The sequence below is a fragment of the Thermobia domestica genome, chromosome 3 (assembly GCF_964235325.1).
Source record: "Thermobia domestica chromosome 3, izTheDome1.hap1.1, whole genome shotgun sequence".
In the NCBI taxonomy this organism is placed as follows: domain Eukaryota; kingdom Metazoa; phylum Arthropoda; class Insecta; order Zygentoma; family Lepismatidae; genus Thermobia; species Thermobia domestica.
Window position 1 is genome coordinate 9998528 of NC_137456.1, and position 19439 is coordinate 10017966.

General features: G+C 36.8%; 1 protein-coding gene across 1 annotated transcript in view; it reads left to right on the forward strand.

Annotated features, from left to right (window-relative positions):
- Positions 1 to 2783: 2783 nt before the first annotated feature.
- Positions 2784 to 19439, forward strand: part of LOC145682404 (uncharacterized) — a 121179-nt gene continuing 104523 nt past the window's right edge. The window contains exon 1 of the mRNA XM_081754013.1: positions 2784 to 2951. Within this exon, the coding sequence (XP_081610139.1) occupies positions 2840 to 2951 (112 nt within the window). The 5' untranslated portion in view covers positions 2784 to 2839. The remainder of the gene's footprint in view (positions 2952 to 19439) is intronic.

A 19439-nucleotide genomic window follows, 5' to 3' on the forward strand; every position in this document is an offset into this window, starting at 1 on the left:
GAAAAATATACACTTTAGTGTCACGATGGAGCATATTCCAGCCTTTAAGTCTAGAAGCAAGAAGTTCTGCCTGTATCTTGGAGAGTTTTAAATCCCGTACGAGGTCATTTAGTTCTCCCTGAGTTATCAGATGGGGATCCAATGTAGATGTGCTTCCTACATAAGTAGGATCATCTTCTTCATTTGGAACTTCAGTAGTTGCCTCAAGTACGTAATCCTCAATTATCGTAAGGTGAGGAGGAGGTACTGGTACAGGTAATTCTGCACTGTGTGGAACTGGCCTAATTGCTGATGACAAATTAGGGTACTGTACTGTGTGGTTAGATTTACTGGTTATTTCTTTCATCTGTGTCATACAAAAGTAGCAGTCTGAAGAATGATCTTTTGGTTCCCTCCAGATCATCGGTACTGCGAAGTTCATGTTTCATTCACCATTTGCCCACCCAGTCAGACGTTTCGCGCAAGTACAACAAATGTAGTGAGGATCTCAATTCTTATCTTGGTCTCCCACACAGCAACCAAAATATAACTGATAACACTTCCTCACAAGTGAAGTAAAACATCGACGGTGGAGTAAAACAAAACCACACAACACAATCTATTCGAACTCCACAATGCACAAACATTTCAACTTACACGCGGCCACATCTAAAACACGTCCAGCTTGGGCCGTCACTCAACGCTACTAAGTCTTAGGCTAATTGAGTAAGCGTTACCCCCTGTAGCGAACGCGGCCAAAGTGGCTATTCAGTAATTTTACTTTCGCCAGATGTGCAAATCATACTGTGAGCCAGTCAGGGTTTACAGGTCTTTTTGCCAGGTCCAGGTGTGTAATAGCAGAGTTCCAAAACTCTGCACAAACCATCTTCCAAGCAGCTGTTTCTTGCTACAATCCCTTTGCCTGGCAACACGCCTTTCCTTTTTTCCCTTCCTTTTGAAATCTTTTAAACAGCAGGCGGTCTATTGTTCCGACCCGCACAAAATACGCTCAAGCTGACGTTTTCTCAGCGATGTTATTGCTTTTGCGTTTATGATTAGCCATCTACATTTAAATACATGGTCAGCGTATTCCAAGAGTACGCATGAACAATAAATACGCTTTGCGATCGCCTCAAGTAGCCGGGTACTAACAGTCTTCAGGCTATGTGAGTCTCAATTTTTTATGCATTGTTGCCAGATCAAAATATTAGAAAGTGTCTTATTTTCCACAGAAAGCATGCGTGTATTTGTGCTTGTATTTGAGTATCCATCTATGTGCCGACAATAATACGTCAACGTTAGGTTTTTGTGTTTGGTTTTTGCCTTGCATAGTATATTGTTTATTACCTATAAATAGACACACTAGTTTATATCTCTAGACAGAATAATGCGATTCACATGAAATTAACATTATTTATGAAGTAGACATAAAACTATGTTTTAGTGCCGTTCCTGTTTTTGTATTACTATATACAAATAGTAAGTTGAGACAAAAAAAATCTTATAAACTACTTTTTGGAGGGAATTTCCAACAAAATCCCTCTAGAAATTCCCTCACACAAAAATGGCAACTTGGTGTACACATCATTGAAAATATGTTTTATTGGAAGTCAAATGAGGTATAAACCGTGCTTATATTGTAATTTTGTGGAAGTTATATGTGATTTTATCTGCATAATAAATATGGTAAAATGAACAGTACACATAGCATATTTTTATATAAATATGTTTATTTCTCTAGAAAGAATAATGCGATTCTTATGAAACTTAGAGGGCTTACTAAGTACAAATCAAGCTAACATACAATACAATTTGTGTGTTTGTATACCTAAGGGTATCCGAGCTACAGGTACAAAAATTGTAAAGAAAAAAAATAGGGGAAATTTCCCAAAAATCCCTCTGTCACGGGAAAACTGAGGGTGATGGAGAAAAACTGATTGCAGATTCGAATTCTACGTGAAAAGTTCTATTAGAATCAGGTATTTTCATTTCTGTGCCAAAATCTTGTTGACTAGTGTAATCATCTCCCTTAGCCTAAAGGTCATAATCGTGGGACGTTAAGCTCAAGAATTTCATTTTCCATTGAAGTCTAAGGGATATCTCGTGGATATTTCCGTCATCCTTATAATTTCTACCGCGAGTCTGAATATTCCGGGGGACGTTCATGAGACATGTGGGACATTCAAAGGACTTCCCGTAGACATGTGCTAAAATACTTCACTTTATGCTACAAGAATTTTAAGAATGATAAAAAAAAAAATGGATCAAGAGATTGCGATCTTGGGCAATAATTAGTTTTAGGATCAGGGGCCACAAAATATTTCAACGGCCCCTAAATCGAGTTTTCGTATTTTTTACGAAATAAGCACATCATACTGAGTTTAGTTTGGGTTTGGCTACACTGTGTATAGTTCTCCAGATATAAGGCGTACAAGAAACTTTTTGATTGAAAATAATGAATCTTTAGATCCAACAAAAAATAAAAATAAATAAATAATAAATAAAAAAAAGGAAAAACGTATGGGTCAATAATATGTACCTATTGAATTTCCTTAAACATTCGTCTAATTAGATACGTATTTCTTTACTTCTAATCTACTAATGATGAGGTAATTTTTTTTCGAAGAAAATTGTTTGAGAGAAAAAAAAGACGACTAATAACCGGATATATTTCACTAAGAAGTAAAATCATTATTATTAAACTTTCGCCTTCTCGTTTGCCTGGAAGATGAGTCTATTGCGCATGCGCACACTGGAATTTAATCCGTAACTTTATGTTTTGGCGGCGCTCTCGCTGTGCATAGAAGCATAACGCGCTCAGGTGCTTACAAGATCCAGACCGACGGAAGATTTCGCTGTGATGGCTAAGTTATTAAGTGTGCTGTGTGTTTCTGTGTTGGTGTTGGAATTCGGCGTCGTTTCATTATCGGAGGACGCAACTACGAAACGGCAAAAAAGAAATGTAGCGGCTGGTAAGTTCATTATTTGTTCGAAGAAATTAACTGGAGGAGTGCAATACTGTATACTAATAATTTATTTATTTACGTTTATTGCGGGATAAAATATACTTTTACAAACCTAAATATCTTTGCGGCTCTCAGGTTCGATTTCCATAGTGAGATAACTGGGGGATATTACTTGCATTATGGGATAGATACTCCGATCCAGCCAGTGTCATGCCAGGGGGTAAGACGGCCCTTCAGCGCAGAAGTAAGGGGGCGCAAAATTCGAGAGGAAAAAGAAAAGAAAAGAAGGAAAGAAAAAAAGAGAGGAAAATTAATTGGATTATTCAACAGCAGTATTTTTGAATCTAATACTTAATTTGACCAAGTGGTCCTATAATGTTTCTCATATTAGGAAAATGCATGTGCACGTATATAAAATGAAAGGAAAAAGTAATATAAAATACTCACAGTCATGGAAAAGCAGGGTTTATTTTTGAAAATTTTCTTACGCATCGCGCCAAGCATGGTGGCGCTTCGCGACTAGTTTGTCGACCTTACTCATATGTACGGGGGCGCCGTCTATACTCTCGCCCTGGGCGCTGATTTTTCACGGCACGGCACTGAATCCAATAAAACAGAAACAATAAGGTAGAAAGGGAATGTGCTGATCACACATTGTAGTGCGTCAACTAGTCGACCATAACATTCTTGATGGACTGTACCACTATCATATATATATATGTATGCAAGGGCGGATCCAAGGAGATAAAATGGGCTTCAATTCTGCTTTACACTGGATAAAACGGCAAATTATGGTTTAGCCCCTCCCTTGATCATATCCTGGATCCGCCATTGTATATATATAATATTGTAAACAGGACGTAAATAAAAAAATACATAGGTAAATGGTAATCCACTCTCCTATGGTGGAAAGGATTTCTAGTTCGACCCAGTAGCATTATTTGAGATTTTCCCAAGAGGGTTGACTCACCACCCTCGTAAGAACGATGGTCCACCAACGTAAGAATTACACATTTTTTATTAGTATATTCGTGAACAATTTATTAGAAAATGTGAGTTTCTAAAATTCAGGTTGGGCAATTGCCCCCGTGTCCTTCCCAAATGTTGCCTCTGGTTCGACCACCTACGGTGTACATCATCATCTTTGTGGATTTTTTCGAGTTTTTTCGTCTTCCCTCTTCAATCTTCTTTTCATCATTTTAACTCTCATCGCTAATTATCTGTATCCTTTAGTCTATGGGAAGGGGGTACCTTGGCTCAGTTGTGGAGCGTCCTACCTCTGGTGTGTGGGGTCCCTGGTTCGATTCCAAGTCAATGTGGTGGACAACATTATGTCCGTAGGTTTTCTCGAGTACACCATTTTCTCCCACATTATCATTCCACCATCATTCCCTTTTCTTAAGAGGCTTCATCCCGGCGAAATTAAAATACCGCTAATTTTACAGTAATTATATATCTTCAAATAGATAAAATATAATCGAAATGTGGAACAAGAGCGCCCTGGACAATATCATTTTACATGAGAAATCGTTATCACGACTCACTTATCTGCTTTTGATTTCGAGCCATTTTGAAAATCGGCATTTATTTTCGCGTTTTGTAAACGGCTGGAAACGGAAAGCCACTAGGTGACTTGTGATAACGGTACCTCACACAAAATAATATTGTCTAGGGCGCTCTTGTTCCATATTTCAATTATCTTTTATCTATTTGAAGATATCACATAATTACTGTAAAATTAGCGGTATTTTAATTTTGCCGAGATGAGGCCTCTTAAGCATTCGTCTTCCTTAGCCTGAAGGGCATAAACGTGGGACGTGAACTGAAAACTTTTTTGTCCTTTGGTTTACGACTCGTTCATAAAGGAAAACTAGGCAGACGGATGATTATTTCTTTGCTTCTATTCTTTGCGAAGTTTTCTTAACATTAATAGCAGGAACATTACAATAAGTTGTGTAAAACGTTAAAGTTTTACCTACCATATATGGTAACAAGCTTCATCGTCAAAATGGAAAAGATATTAACTTATGTTTAGGTCGGGAAAATGTGTTTTGTGTTTAGGTAAAGGTCCTGTACCTAAACTAAAAAAATAGGGGTAATATCATTTAAATCAGAGACCGCCGAAATATTTCTTGCCTAGAGTCAAAATATCTAGAACATAACCTCGGGACGTTGAATATAAGAATCAAGTTTTACAACGTTATAATTGGCGTGCTAGTAGATTGTGAGTAGTCATAGATCGGGTTCAGAATATCTTGGAAAATTCGTAACTATATCTACATAATCCATGGGGACGCCTCACAGGACTCATATTTGTCCTTGGACATACAGCAGTAGAAGCTTTAAAGACGATGGAATATCCACGGGACTTCAATAGGATGTTCCTTTCATGGAACAATATATTTGGATGTCTAAGAGCCGTCCTCTCACTTTCCCCAAAGAGCCCAGAAATGTCTCTCAGAAATCTCGTTTCCGAAACACAAGCAGATGTTTGAATTCCCAATTAATATATAGGGAATATCCAATGACAATGGGACGTTCCGATATCCTGTAGATATCCTTTGGACATCCACTGGCAATGGGACGTTCCAATATGCAGTAGAAATCCTTTGGACATCCAATCGCAATGGATGGTTATGATGTCCGGTAAACATTCTTTAGACGTCCACTGGAAATGGAATATTATGATATCCGGTAGACATCCTTTTGGCGTCCAGGGGACTTCATTGTGCTCTGCTTTGTGTATATGTGTATCTACTAACTGCTGCGTTTTCTCTCTTTTTTCTGAGTTAATTATTCTGAGTAAAATTATTTATCAATAAAGAAACTGTTTAAGACTTTCACTTAAATACTTTAGTATAGGGAGGCAGCATGTATTCCTATCACCTACAATGAGGAGTGTATACCAAAGATATTAGAGAGCTATTATCACCTGTAAAGCAAAATTCTTATTAGAAATCCTTAATAACTTCTAATTAAATAAAGGGGGCGCGGTGGCTCAGTGGTAGAGCGTTCACCTCCGTTGCTTGTGTGAACTTTGTGGTGGACAAACACCGTGCTGGTGGGTTTTCTCGGGGTTCTCCCGTTTCCTCCCACTTTCTTCATCCCACCATTTCACTCATCTCTCATTATCACCGTCTCCTTTAGCCTAACCGGCATAATCGTGGGACGTAAAACTTAAAGATTTAATTTCATTTCATTTCTAATTAAATAAACATAACATCATAGATTTAAGAATTTCAGATGGTGGTTATTACTACCAATCATTTTTCATTGGTTAAGACCTAGTTTGGCAATATTTGTATTGGGATTTCTGGAAAAAAGCATATTTTGTATTATCTGACTGAGTCCCATCCAAGAACATTGTGTTAATATTTTGGAAATATTTTAGTAAATGCAATTAATAGGATATTAATTAGATTTTCGATAGATTTTGGTTCTTCTTTTTGGCTCACTTCAATTAAAAACACATACGCAGATAAATATTTATTACATACTATATTGATCTGAATATAAGCCGCACATTTTATCCAAATTTCAATTGTGAAGAATTAGGATGCGTCTTATATTTGCGACCATTCGTCATACCGTATGCTGTTAAAAATACGCTGATTTCTCATTTTGAAATATCGAAAAGCAACAAACAATAACCTTTTTAAAAAAAAACTAGTTGCATTCTAGACACCGTAATGTTATTCAACAAGACCATTCTTGAAAGTGTCGGAATTCTTGATAAGATACTCTTTGCCACTAATATACATTTCTACTGAAATGGATCTACTGGTTTGTCACCGGTACCAACGAACATGCAGTGACAAAAGAATCATCAAGCACAGGATAAATCATAAAATATTATCTATCTAATAATATTTCCCTGACTCTGCCGGTAAATGATTACTGGTATTTTCTCTTCTTTCCTTGCCTTATATTCGGGTATCATCTTTTTGTTTCTTTTTTCGCCCCTTCAAATTTGAGAACACGGCTTATACATGGGGATGTCTCATACGAGAATTTGGGCTAATATGATGTACTATTGATCTATTGGAATCTAGGTGATAGAAGATCGTTCAACCTTTTATTTATTCCATAAAGTTTTGTTATGTACCATATTGATCCGAACATAAGCCGCACATTTTATCCAAATTTCAATTGTCAAGAATTAGGATGTATGCTCCAACACCTTATAATCCTTGGGCCTCTGAAAAAATCATCAATTTATTCTACTTTTTAACAACCGGTTCTCTCTCTCTCTCTTTATTTATATATAACTTTGTACAGATTCTAGAACACATTAAAATAGGGAGTTCTTTTTCAAACACACTGTATATATATATATATATATATATATATATATATATATATATATATATATATATATATATATATATATATCAGTAGCGTAGCGTGGTATTCCGAAATAGGGATGCCAAAGTTAGTCACTTGTGCGATACAATACTGCTGCAATCAGCAGTACGAGAGGAAATATATGATACCGAGGAAATATGGGATTATAAAAAAAATACGGGGCCAGGCTACCATAATTGGTAGCTTAGTGGGACATACAGAAGCAAATGCGTGGATTACCTTAGAAGCTAACAAGCAATTGTCTCAGCTCCTTCTTGCCACTACCATTGTGACGACAAAACTTGCCCCATTGTTGAATGAACATTGTTTTCAGTATACTTAGTTCCCTTCATTTCTTTTTCGTGGGAAGCTTCTTTCTATTTCTTCACACACCATCCCTCAATCTCGTTATATATATATATATATATATATATATAGGTAGATAGATAGATAATGTCGCCCTTAGAAATTTGTCATCTTGGGTCCGGAACTCAGTGTATACGTATATCATTTGAAGATGTAGAAAGCACTTAAAACAACTCAGGGGGTCTGTTTCTGTGTGTCTATTTTGCTGTCAGATATCCAGACTCGAAGGGTCCAAGCAATCTTTGCGAGGAACGGGGAGTGCTGGCTCTCTTGGCCTACCAGATCGGTGACCGTGATTCTACATAATGCTTTATATCTATGCTTGTGTGTGAGCTCCCTCAGAGTTTCTTGCTACGCCACTGGGCATACTATGTATTTGTAATGAAGATTAAAAGTTTGCGTTTAATTACGATTACAATTACGATGTATTTAATTAGGACTAAAGCATAACTCTTTTTATACTATTATTTACATAACCGACGTGCTTCAAAAAGGCATTGAACTAGCCATTTCTGTTTTGTTCTATTTCCTTGCAGTTCGCACTCGTACGTTCTGTATAGCTTAGTTCAAAATAGATAGAGTTGGAAATACTTGAGAATATGCCAGCTTATATCTAAAGCAAAATGTAGAGTTGCGAGGGGTGAAGAGGAGTGAGAAAGCAAGTAGTTGAGCATGCGCATTCGACACAAAGCAGACGAAAACCCCGATTCTTGTAGTAGGCCTGGATGCCCAAGGAACATAGCGTACAAGAGGAAAGAATAAATGTGCATTTGAGTGACGCGCATGCGTAGGTTCCGCTTGTCAAAGTAAAGCGAGAGAGCGCATTCAGAAGATTGCAGTGGAAATATTTGTGATAATTACAAGCAAACAATTTATATATAATGAAATACGTACTTTTTTAACAGGGAATGCCGGGCGTACTGGCGTTCCCTTATGCTACGCCGCTGATATATATATATATATATATATATATATACAGTGTGTTTGAAAAAGAACTCCCTATTTTAATGTGTTCTAGAATCTGTACAAAGTTGCATACACTATTCTAGGTTGTGGTGTTTGATTCATCAACTCTCCAAATTTGGCTCCTCTGCAGTTGGCAGGTCTGCTTGACCTTGAGACGGCACTGGGTATGGCCACAAAGTTCCGGTTTCGGCGGAACCGGTTCCACGAAGAACCGGTTCTCGGAGATCGGTTATAAGAACCGGTTCCAGACCTGGATCCGAAAGCCCGGTTCCAGAATCGGATTTTAGGGACCGGTTCCAGACCTGGATCCGAAAACCCGGTTCCAGAACCGGATCTTAGAAACCGGTTTCAGATCTAGATTTGAAAACCCGGTTCCAGAACAGGATCTAAGGAACCGGTTCCAGACCTGGATCCGAAAGCCCCCAAAGACTCGTAAAGGAGGCACAAAGTTCGTTTCAGCATCGAGGCTATATTAGACGTGGACATACAGTTTAAGGTGGAATCTAACCACAGTAATTCGTTCAAATATCAAGGTGCTCCCTCCAGAGAACAGACTGCGGACTTCGTGCACCAAACGTGCGCGTTTTAGCTATTACATCAGCGGGGGACAGCAAATTCTCTACTGTATATAACTGAGAAACTTAATTTTACATTATAAGTTTAATCCATATTACAATAAAGCAAAATACAAGTTTCCTACACTTCTACAGTTACTGAAGGTGTTCAGAGTGGTTGCCGTTAGTAAGCAGTGGCGATACCAGTGTTTCTTTGAGAAAAAATGTTCGGGAGAGGCACAGACATTTTATTTGATCTCCTCCGGGGGGCATTCTCAGAGCTCCGGGGGAAGCAATACACCCCAAAAAACATGTCTGGAAGAAACACTGATCATAACTGCGAGTGATTGTCTGAGCAACGTCGGTCAATGTATTCGTGGTGGGAATTACAGCACGTGGAGTTTTCTTCACGAAGGTTCCCCAACATAGCCAGCTTTCTGCGATACACATCCTTTAGTCCCCGGCGATTTGTAGCGTTTGCAAAGCGTTTTTATTGCTCATGCATACGCTTGGAATACGCTGACCATGTATTTAAATGTAGATGGCTAAGCACAAACGCGAAAGCAATAAAAACACGGAGAAAACGTCAGCCCGACCGAATTTGGTGCGGTTCGGAACCAGCAATAGACCATCTGCTGTTTAAAAGATGTCAAAAGGGAGGAGAAAAAGGAAAGAAGTGTTGGTGGGCAAGGGGATATTAGCAAGAAACAGCTGCTTTGAAGATACTTTGTGCAGAGTACTGGAACTCTGCTATTATAGACCTGGACTTAGCAAGAAAGACCTGGGAACCCTGACTGGCTCACAGTATGATTTATAACTCTAGCGAAAGTACAGTTACCAAATAGCCACCTTGGTCGCGTTCGCTCTAGCGGGTAACGCTTCGAAAACACATTCTCAACTAGCCACAGACTTAGGCTTTCTGTGGGGAAGTGTTTGTATGGGCGTGTACTGCAAAATATGATGATTCTTTGGTAATATTCTTCTGAAGTACAAGGAGCCACGGTAGAGCGCTTAATTCGGTTCGATCTGCGGCCAAGTAAGTTTGGTGGACATTTGACCCTGGGTATTCCCAGGGTACTCCTGTTTCCTCCCACATTCCGCCGATTCTTCTATCAGCATTCACTTCTCATAACCATCCACCCCCGTTAGCCTAAAAAGCATAAACGTGCGATGTTAAACTGAAATACATTTCATTTCATTTTTCTCAACTACAGTTAAGCCTTTATAAAAGCTCAGTAATTCGCTCATTGACTGTATTAAAAATAAAAGTAACCGAATAAACAATTTTATTATTAAATACTAATAACGTAGGTAGAAGCAACCAATCAAGATGGTTTATGGGGGTTGATGGGGAAAAAACCCATCTGTCTAGTACTAGTTGTCTGTATGTAATCCTGTTGACATCAGCTTTTGATCGAAATTTGGTTGTAACTCCTGGTCAGTTGAAGGAATCAATTAAATATTTATTTTCAAATCACAGGAAATACTTTCTCTGCAAAACTCATACAAGCTGAGAATAATACCTGTCTGTTATGACGAGGTTATTAAATCGTTCGAGCTTAAAAAAAAAAAAAAAAAAAAAAAAAAAAAAAATGTCGGCGTCCGTCTCAGAGTCTCTGTGAAAGATTTTCTATAACAGTCTATATATGATATGTTTGCGGCCCAAAAAAAAATATCTTTCGTATTATGAAGATGCCAGCTATTGAAAGCTGTCTGTTAAGCGAGGTTTTACTGTGCTACTTTAAACTAGACTTACGTTTCTCAAATGTCAAGATTTCATCGGTCATTTTATATCACTATCAAACATTCATGTTATATTCATGAGAATGCCAGCATACTTTTAAATTGTGTATATTTTTATATATAAACAAGTAGCATACATCAGAAACAAATTGTCCTTTTCTTCTTCTGATTTGTGAAAATTTGTTCTACCCAAGGTGGCTTTGCGTGATAAAAGATAAGTATCTTCGTAGTTCGTGGCACGCATTGCTTCGTCTGTCTGTATGAGGAGTGTTCTCCCTGATAAATATTTGTTTAAACACCCCCCGTTTTCTTAACACAATTAAAACAATTCCAAGATACCAAAATAGTGGAGAGCATAAAATTTAATGCTTTCATTTTGTGAACATTTAGAAATAAAAGAGGGCCACTCTATTAACATATGAGTATAAACTCTACAAGTGTGGGTCTAGTGAACAAACTCCATGGCTCTGGATAAGTAGAGTAACAAATAAAACACAGTTCTGACCAGAGCAGAATGAAATATATCAAAAACTATAATTACAATGTGTTACAGTTTCAAGGACCTAACGTCCTCTTCATAGTTTTTAATATATTTCATTCTGCTCTGGTCAGAACTATGTTTTATTTGTGGGTCTAGGTATATACATTCGTTACTCCATAGAGTTTACTTACAAATTAGTGAGACTCTTGCTTATTTCTGCAATATTCAGTCCTTAGCATTCCATATCTAGAAAATATAAAGCTGTTCCCAAATTGAATTACGCCATCACTGGGTCAAAAACATGCCTTCCAATTCCGTATCTAATAACTATGGCATATATGATTAAAATTGTGATATTTTAAGTTAAATAATGGTACTCACTAAAAATCTAACGTAAGTGAAAATTTGCAATAACAAATCTGCCATATAATATTATAAAGAAATTATCTCATGCCTTCAGAGATTCTATTCTATTAGCGCATTTAGAATTAAATCAGGAGCTCCTCCGTGGCTAAGCGGTTGCGTACGCTCCTTTGGCGTGGGAGACCCGGGTTCGATTCCCGGCGGGAGCTCATGTGGTTCGGATTCCACGTTAATCAGTAGGCCCACGTCTCATATAGCCTCGCTGCTGAAAGGGACGCTAAACTAAAATCAACTCACCTCAGAATTAAATCACTCAGAACCACCCACATATGTAAAGATTAACAATATCGGTGTAAGAGTCTTGTTCGATTGGTGATTTTCTATTTTTACTCGGCATGCTTGCACGAAGTAGTTTTGTTTCGTAATCTAACGAGAAGCGTAGAAGCCAAGAGCAATAACGAGGAACGAAAGTAGGCAAGTATCACATTTATGGGAAGTTAGAGACCCGAAGTCACTAGGGCGGGTGCTATCAGAAGTCACTGTGACACATACTTCGGGTAAATAAAGTGTACGAACGTATATATGGTATGCAAATACTTTTCTCATGGAGGTTTACATGACAGTGATGCTTACGTTACTCATTTACCTTACTATTTTAGTTAGCAATATAACGTCAGCATAAATATGTTATTTACATATTACTCTTTCTTCTTCAAATGGCAGATTCTACCCGTGTTTTTCCCAAATATTGGCATCCAGATTCTTATTTATACATTAATAGTCTAATAATAACATACTATTCAATGTCAATGTAAACTTACTTCGAAGTTTTCTTGTTTTGTAATGAACAGCAGACCATGCAAAATTTGCTCGAGATCAGCCGAATCGTTTAGAAGACAAAAGTCTCAAATACGCAAAAATCCTCAAATACGTTATTAGGCGTGTAGTTTTACTATACGGATCCATAACATAAGTAGTAGTAGTAGTAGGAATGGGTTAGAAGCTCCGCAGGGGTTAGTTGGGTTCTGTTCTCGATATGAAATGGGCAAATTAAAGACTTGCCCAAATTTTTCTTGCCCCTTTTACGATCTATGTATCCGTATAGTAAAACAAGTGTACCTCTCCGCGAAATAGTTCATCCGCCTCCACATACAGTGCCTCTTATAACATCAAAAACAACCAAAAAATACAACCATTTTCTTAACTTTTACTATTCCCCTTACCTAACTTTCACTCATTCTTCCTCACAAACTTAAATAAATTCTTCAATTGACCCGATAAATTTCCTAAAATTGATCTGGCGATACATCAGTTAACCCGCCCCTGTATATACTAGCTTATTGTACTTTATACGTACACTTGTTAAGAATAAAATTTACATTCTTTGGTATCACCAATCAGGACATAAGTTTTGAGATTCTATGTGTTCATTAATGTTGTAAAAGGCATTGACGCTGTACTTTTATATAATAATCTTATAGTTTTAAATTTATCCATAGGCAAATACAGCACATAAGTTGGTAACGTATTTATAAATGTTACAGAAGACAATAGCTGATTTTAATTTTAGATAATCTACTATAGGATTTGTCAATTTGTTTACACGATCTAGTATTATAAGATCTAGTAGTAGGTCATATAACAGAGCGGACCTCAATTCTCTTTGAATGCTCCCAAAATAAAGGAATTAAATTTTATGCACTCCATCATTTTGGTATCTTAGAATTGTTGGATATAGTATACGTAAGACCGTCTGAGTTCCAGAAGAAGCTGGACGCTCATACTTCTAGGGATTATTCATTGAGTATCTACGAACTTAGAAAGGGGGTAACAAACCACTTTCATTTACTTATCCACTGATACGAAAATAAAAAAGAACGTACCTATTTGCCCTTGTACTTTATATGCTATAGCGCATTACATTATATGCAACAAGGATTTTGGTCTGCATCATGATATAAATTTAAAAATATTTAACATTTTTCGAATCGAAATCAACAAAATTTATTCTAGAAAGTAAAAATAGAATGTTAAGCACATATAATGAAGACAACGCAGTGATTTAATTTGGTAACGTATAAATATATCATATGAAGTATCCTCGCGCACGGAAGACTGGGGGTTCTCATGTATACTATTACCGAATTGTTTTAAGTGGACTAATAAAATGGGGAGTATATTTATTAATTTCATATAGTGGTGAACACTGCTGATGCACAAAGACCAAACAATGGCCTCTCACAACATACGAATGTACTTCACTTTTATCATGCAAGGCCATCTCAGGTACAACACGCGTTTACAAATCAGAAGAAGAAAAAGTAAATTTGTTTGTGATGTACGTTGTGGTTTATTGGAGCGTTAGATTTCGGAAACATGTAGATTTGTAAGTGTTTCAGCTTGCAAAACTGTCAAAACAAACAAATTCTCTGTAATAATCTTTTATTTATTTATTTAAAAATTCAAGAACAAAGAAATGTGTCACAATGAGTAATGAGATGGATGTACGTTCTCCGATTGGACTTCCGATTGATATCTATTACGACCGCAATATGGTTCTGTATTCTTGGAATTACCAGAAAGTGGAAAAGGAGGGACTATCTTTGGTGAATCTTGCAGGTATATCCGTTATCTCTAATGTGAATTTAGTGACAAATGCTTTCAACAAATTACCTTCATCTTTAAAATTATTTTTATTGAAGATTGCAATTACGAGTTACAACGACAAAGCAGTACAGGATATTATATCGTTATGGCCTTTTCAATCTGTAATCTTATCAGATATACTTCCCGAGTTTGGAACAAATGTGTGCTGGGATATGTTAATTAAAGATCCAGTCGAGAACTACAAAGAATATGAATATTTACTTAATTTTATCACGAAATGTTGTGGTTTTATGCTGAGCAAAATTCAACAAGTAATCGAAAAAGAATCCATGAATTTGCTACTGGTGGATCTGAGTGGATTCCCCATCGATCCAACAGACTTGTTAAATTTTATAATTTTTTTCAGGCAACATATCATAAAGAAAGGACAGCTTGTCTCACGTGTGCCATGCAAATACACTGCCACAAACATGTTATTATTGTAAACTGTTTCATAACAACGAACAATTTATTAACAGTCTGGAAAACGCTACGTGTATTCTATCAATACAGATCAAGCACAGAACTACATTTTTCAAGGATAAGAATAAAATCAATTCACAAACCAGAGTTGATAAAATTGTTACAGCTGCTAAACCCAGATTACGTTAGAGCTTTAGAGTTAGACATTGAGAATAAAAATATTTCAGATATATCTGAAGTACTAAGTCGTTTCCGTAAGCTCGAAACTTTAGTCCTTTGTCGTAAAATCATTATGTCTAACGTGCATGAACAACCTCCGTGGGTTTCAAAAATTGGTTTAGTCTTGGAGAATTATCCTTTACTAAGACGACTGGATCTATCCTCAACCAAGATAACGAATAACTTGCCCTCAATTCTCAAAAATTTACATTGCGGTCTTCAAGTATTATCTCTATATAATTGCGATATATCCTCCGATGATTTGTGTTTTCTTACCACATCTAAACATGTACATTCTTTACTAGAACTTGATATAAGTAACAATAATTTTAAGAATTGCGTTACTGAAGTTGCTAATTTTATAAATGCGGTGAAGCACCAGCTCCAAGTACTTCATATGTATAAGATTCGCATTAAGAAAACTGAAGATGTTATAAAGGTAATTACTAGCTTAACACAGTGCCAAAAGTTAAGATTTTTAAAACTCCATTATATGAACTACGAAGAAATTATTATGAAATTAGGTATTATTCCAACTTTGGAAGTGTTAGTGATATCAGAGCCATCAGATTTCTCTTTTTTTCTTGCTTATCACAGAGACATTGGTCTACAAATAGAAAGAGGTAGATCAGATTTGAAAAAAGCTTTTATCACTTGTAGAGAATCAGTGAATCGAAATGGTACAAAATTACCACCTTGTGAAATAAAATTTGAACATTGGGACGGTTGGGAATAGCTGAGTGTTCTCTGGTGTTCAGCTGCAAACCACGAGCAGTTATATATAAAGATTGACCTGATTGATGAACTATAAGAGAACTGAAACAAGAATCATTATAATACAAAAAAAATCTGTTATATCAGTGAATGAAACTGTGTTTGCCATAAATTAATAGATCCAAATGTTAACGCAGTTTACAGAGTTACTCTTTTCATCAAGGAAAAAAAAATAAACTGATCAATTAGTTCTAAAATTCTTTACAAACGAACATTTTAGTAACCATAGTATTTCCAGAAATTAGGTTAAAAGGTTCATATTAGTTAAGCTTAAAATCTTATACGAAACTTGCTCCAACAGCCAAATTTTGTATGTATATTTCTGAACGTGTATTGAACTGAATACGATTTTATGTATTGTGTTCTCCAAACATTTGTTACTCTAAGGTTAAGATTTTAAAAAAAAAGAAAAAATTAGGTATTAAAAGCAATGAACCATTTTATTTTATTTTTATTTTTATATAATTGTCATTCTACAACTTTTCATTGGGGACTTTAGTAGTTCTACTCAAGAGCTCTTGATACTGAAATACAGTAGACTCCCGAGTACCCGGTCTAATGTGGCGGGAGGGCAGGCCAGATAACAAAAGAGTCGGATAGGCCGGAGTTCTATGAACTCATTTCTTTTCTCCACTAATACCAGACGACAAGTTTGTATACCAAAGTGTTTGTACGTACTGTGCAGTTATAATCAGGAACATCGGCAAGCGGACTGTATTAGGTCCGTTACACATTGATGAAACAATGAACAAGGAGCAGAACGCTGCTCTTTTCCTTGTATTTTGTACACGACACATAGGAGGATCGTAGGAGACACCCACTTCCAATACCTTGGCAATGTTTCCAATGCAACGCCTTGCCTTTCTCATTTAACTACGATAAAAGAAAACTAGGGCGGATAGTCGCGAGCCGAATACTCGAAAGTCTATTGTATTCTTAAAATGAAGTTTAGTGATTTTCCACTTTGAATATATTCTTTAAATTCTGATGCAAGGCACAAATATTGTAGGAAAAATAACAACGTATTCGAACCGCATAATTATATTTGTAATTAGCATACTGTATAAAGCATAAAGCTATTAAAGAAATGGAAAATAGTTGATACTGTCAACACTGCTTAGAGGCTCCACCCTACCCGCCACAAGAACGAAAAGATTTTTCAGTCACTGTGAGAATGTGATTATGTTGATGTAAGGGTAGGTGTTTACGGTCTGTTCTATGACAGTAAATGGATGCTAGAGAGCCAAGCCAGAACACGTGAACAGGGTAACATCAAGCATCGTGACATATGATCTGTTGCCAACTTTCATGTACATTAATCAAATTTGCAAACTCCATATTAAAATAACTAAAATTTGTGTTCGATCGTTCCTTTTTCGTATACATGAATAAATGTTTATATATATAAAAAAAAAAATCTTCGTATTAATTAAGAAGGCGCATGACCTTATGACTACACTTATTTACTGAACAATCCGTGAAGTTGATAAGGAAAAGGGCTATAAGTATTAAATTCAAGGATGTTATAAACAGAGGATCTCCCCATATGTATCTCCATCGTATTAAATCGGTGAAGTCAAAAAGCAACCGAGCATCGGCACGTCTGATTGGCTACTCTCGTTTCTACCATCGTCTGATTGACTATTTTCGTTTCCGCCATGATTGTTGGCTCAAAACATTGCGATCCTATTGAGCGGAGTGGGCAGAGTAGGGGTGGCGAAACTGTGACGTATGGCTTCAAGATTTTATTGTAAGGGCAGATCCTCTATTTATAAAATCCTTGATTAAATTAGAATATTTGAAGATACGTATGGCTAAACATAACGTTCCGTGCACTTTTTCCTGCAGTGAACCTAGTATTTCGAACTTTATAATGTTCTTTTTCAAATTAACATAGCTCACTAGCCAACATAGCATAACATAAACATTTCAACAAATGGACATAGTTAATGATTAAGTTTCAACTGTACGCAATCCAAGGAGCTCATGTTTTCACATTTATATCAACGAACCCAATTCTTAAGGGATAGTTGGAGTTGTGGTGGCTCAGTGGTAGAGCGTTCACTTCTGGTGCATGAGATTCTTGGATCGATTCCAGCTCGCGCCAAGTGGACTTTGTGGTGGACAAACACCGTGTGCGTGGGTTTTCTCGGTGTTCTCCCGTTTGCTTCCACTTTTTTCATTCCACCATTTCATTCATTTCTCATCATCACCGTATCCTTTAGCCTAACCGTCATAACTGAGGGATATAAAACTCAAAGATTTCATTTCATTAAAAAAAAAAAAATCATTTATTTTCGAACTGCTCCAAGGAGCCACTGTGGCTTAGTGGTAGAGCGTATACCTCTGGTGTATAGGGGTTCTGGTTTTCATGCTAGCTCACGCCAAGTGGGCTTAATAGTGGACAAACACCGTGTGCGCAGTTTCTTTTTTCGTTTCCTCCCACTTTCTTCATTCTACCATTTTATACATTTTAATCATCACCGTCTTTGTTAGCATACACGGCATAATCATCACATAAGCCTGAATGATATCATATTTAATTTTTTATAACGAAATTAAGATATAGTTTGGTCTACATAAGAGATTCATGGAAAATAGACAGTTTACTCGAATTTTTTTAAATTTTATGTATTCTCTCATATTTTCAACGAACTTAAAAAGGTTCATTACTCAATTCTGTCTCTCTGTGTATGTATGTGTCTGTTATTTGCAAATTTTTAAATTTTGAGTCCTGCATTCGATAGAGGATGAAAAAGTATCTGACAGAATATTTCGCATCACTCTTACCCAGTGTGGTATCCAGGATTTTCTGAGGGGGAGGTTAACCGAGACCAAAATAACCAGTCACACTGAAACTCTTCAAAATGACATGCGACAATATTCTTTATCCCTGACAACACTGATGCGTAGAACGGAGGAAAGTATTTTAAAAAGGGTGATATGCAGGAAAAAAGTTCTCTCATTCTGGCTTCTGTTTTTTTTTTTTTTTTTTTTTTTTTCGTACTTGACAAATGTTATATTATTTTACTTGGTGAATCCTTTTCCTTCAACCTTCAGAAAATCGACTTGCTTTTGCAGAGCTTTGCTTTCTTTTAAGGCCCAAATGGAAACGTGTTTACAGAAAGTTTCGGAAAGTGTTGCTTTTTCATTGCTAGCTTCTCATTTTAGATAGTGTACATTTGCAACGAAGAGGGGGGGGGAGCACACGTGCACCGGTGCACCCCCTAAATCCTGGCCTGCTCTTACCGTTCCTGAGATATTGGCCAAAACGTTCCGATTTTGGGAGATTTAAGAAGCCATATCTCGGGAACCGTAAGTCATAGGAAGATCATATTGGTGTTGATCAATGCCTAAGAGGATGGTGAACATTTTGGTACCAAATTATAACCGGTAGTCACTGGTCAACTGGCCACCGGTCCCGATTTTGCCCAAAAGAGTTCCGATTTCGGGAGATTTAATGAGCCATATCTCGGAACCGTAAGTCATAGAAAGATGATATTTTGCGAATTTTTCAATTTTGAGCATGTGTCTTAATGAAACAACATATCATAGAACGTTTCAACAGAACTCTTAAACAAAACATGTGTAAAAAATTTAGTATTCAAGGAAATT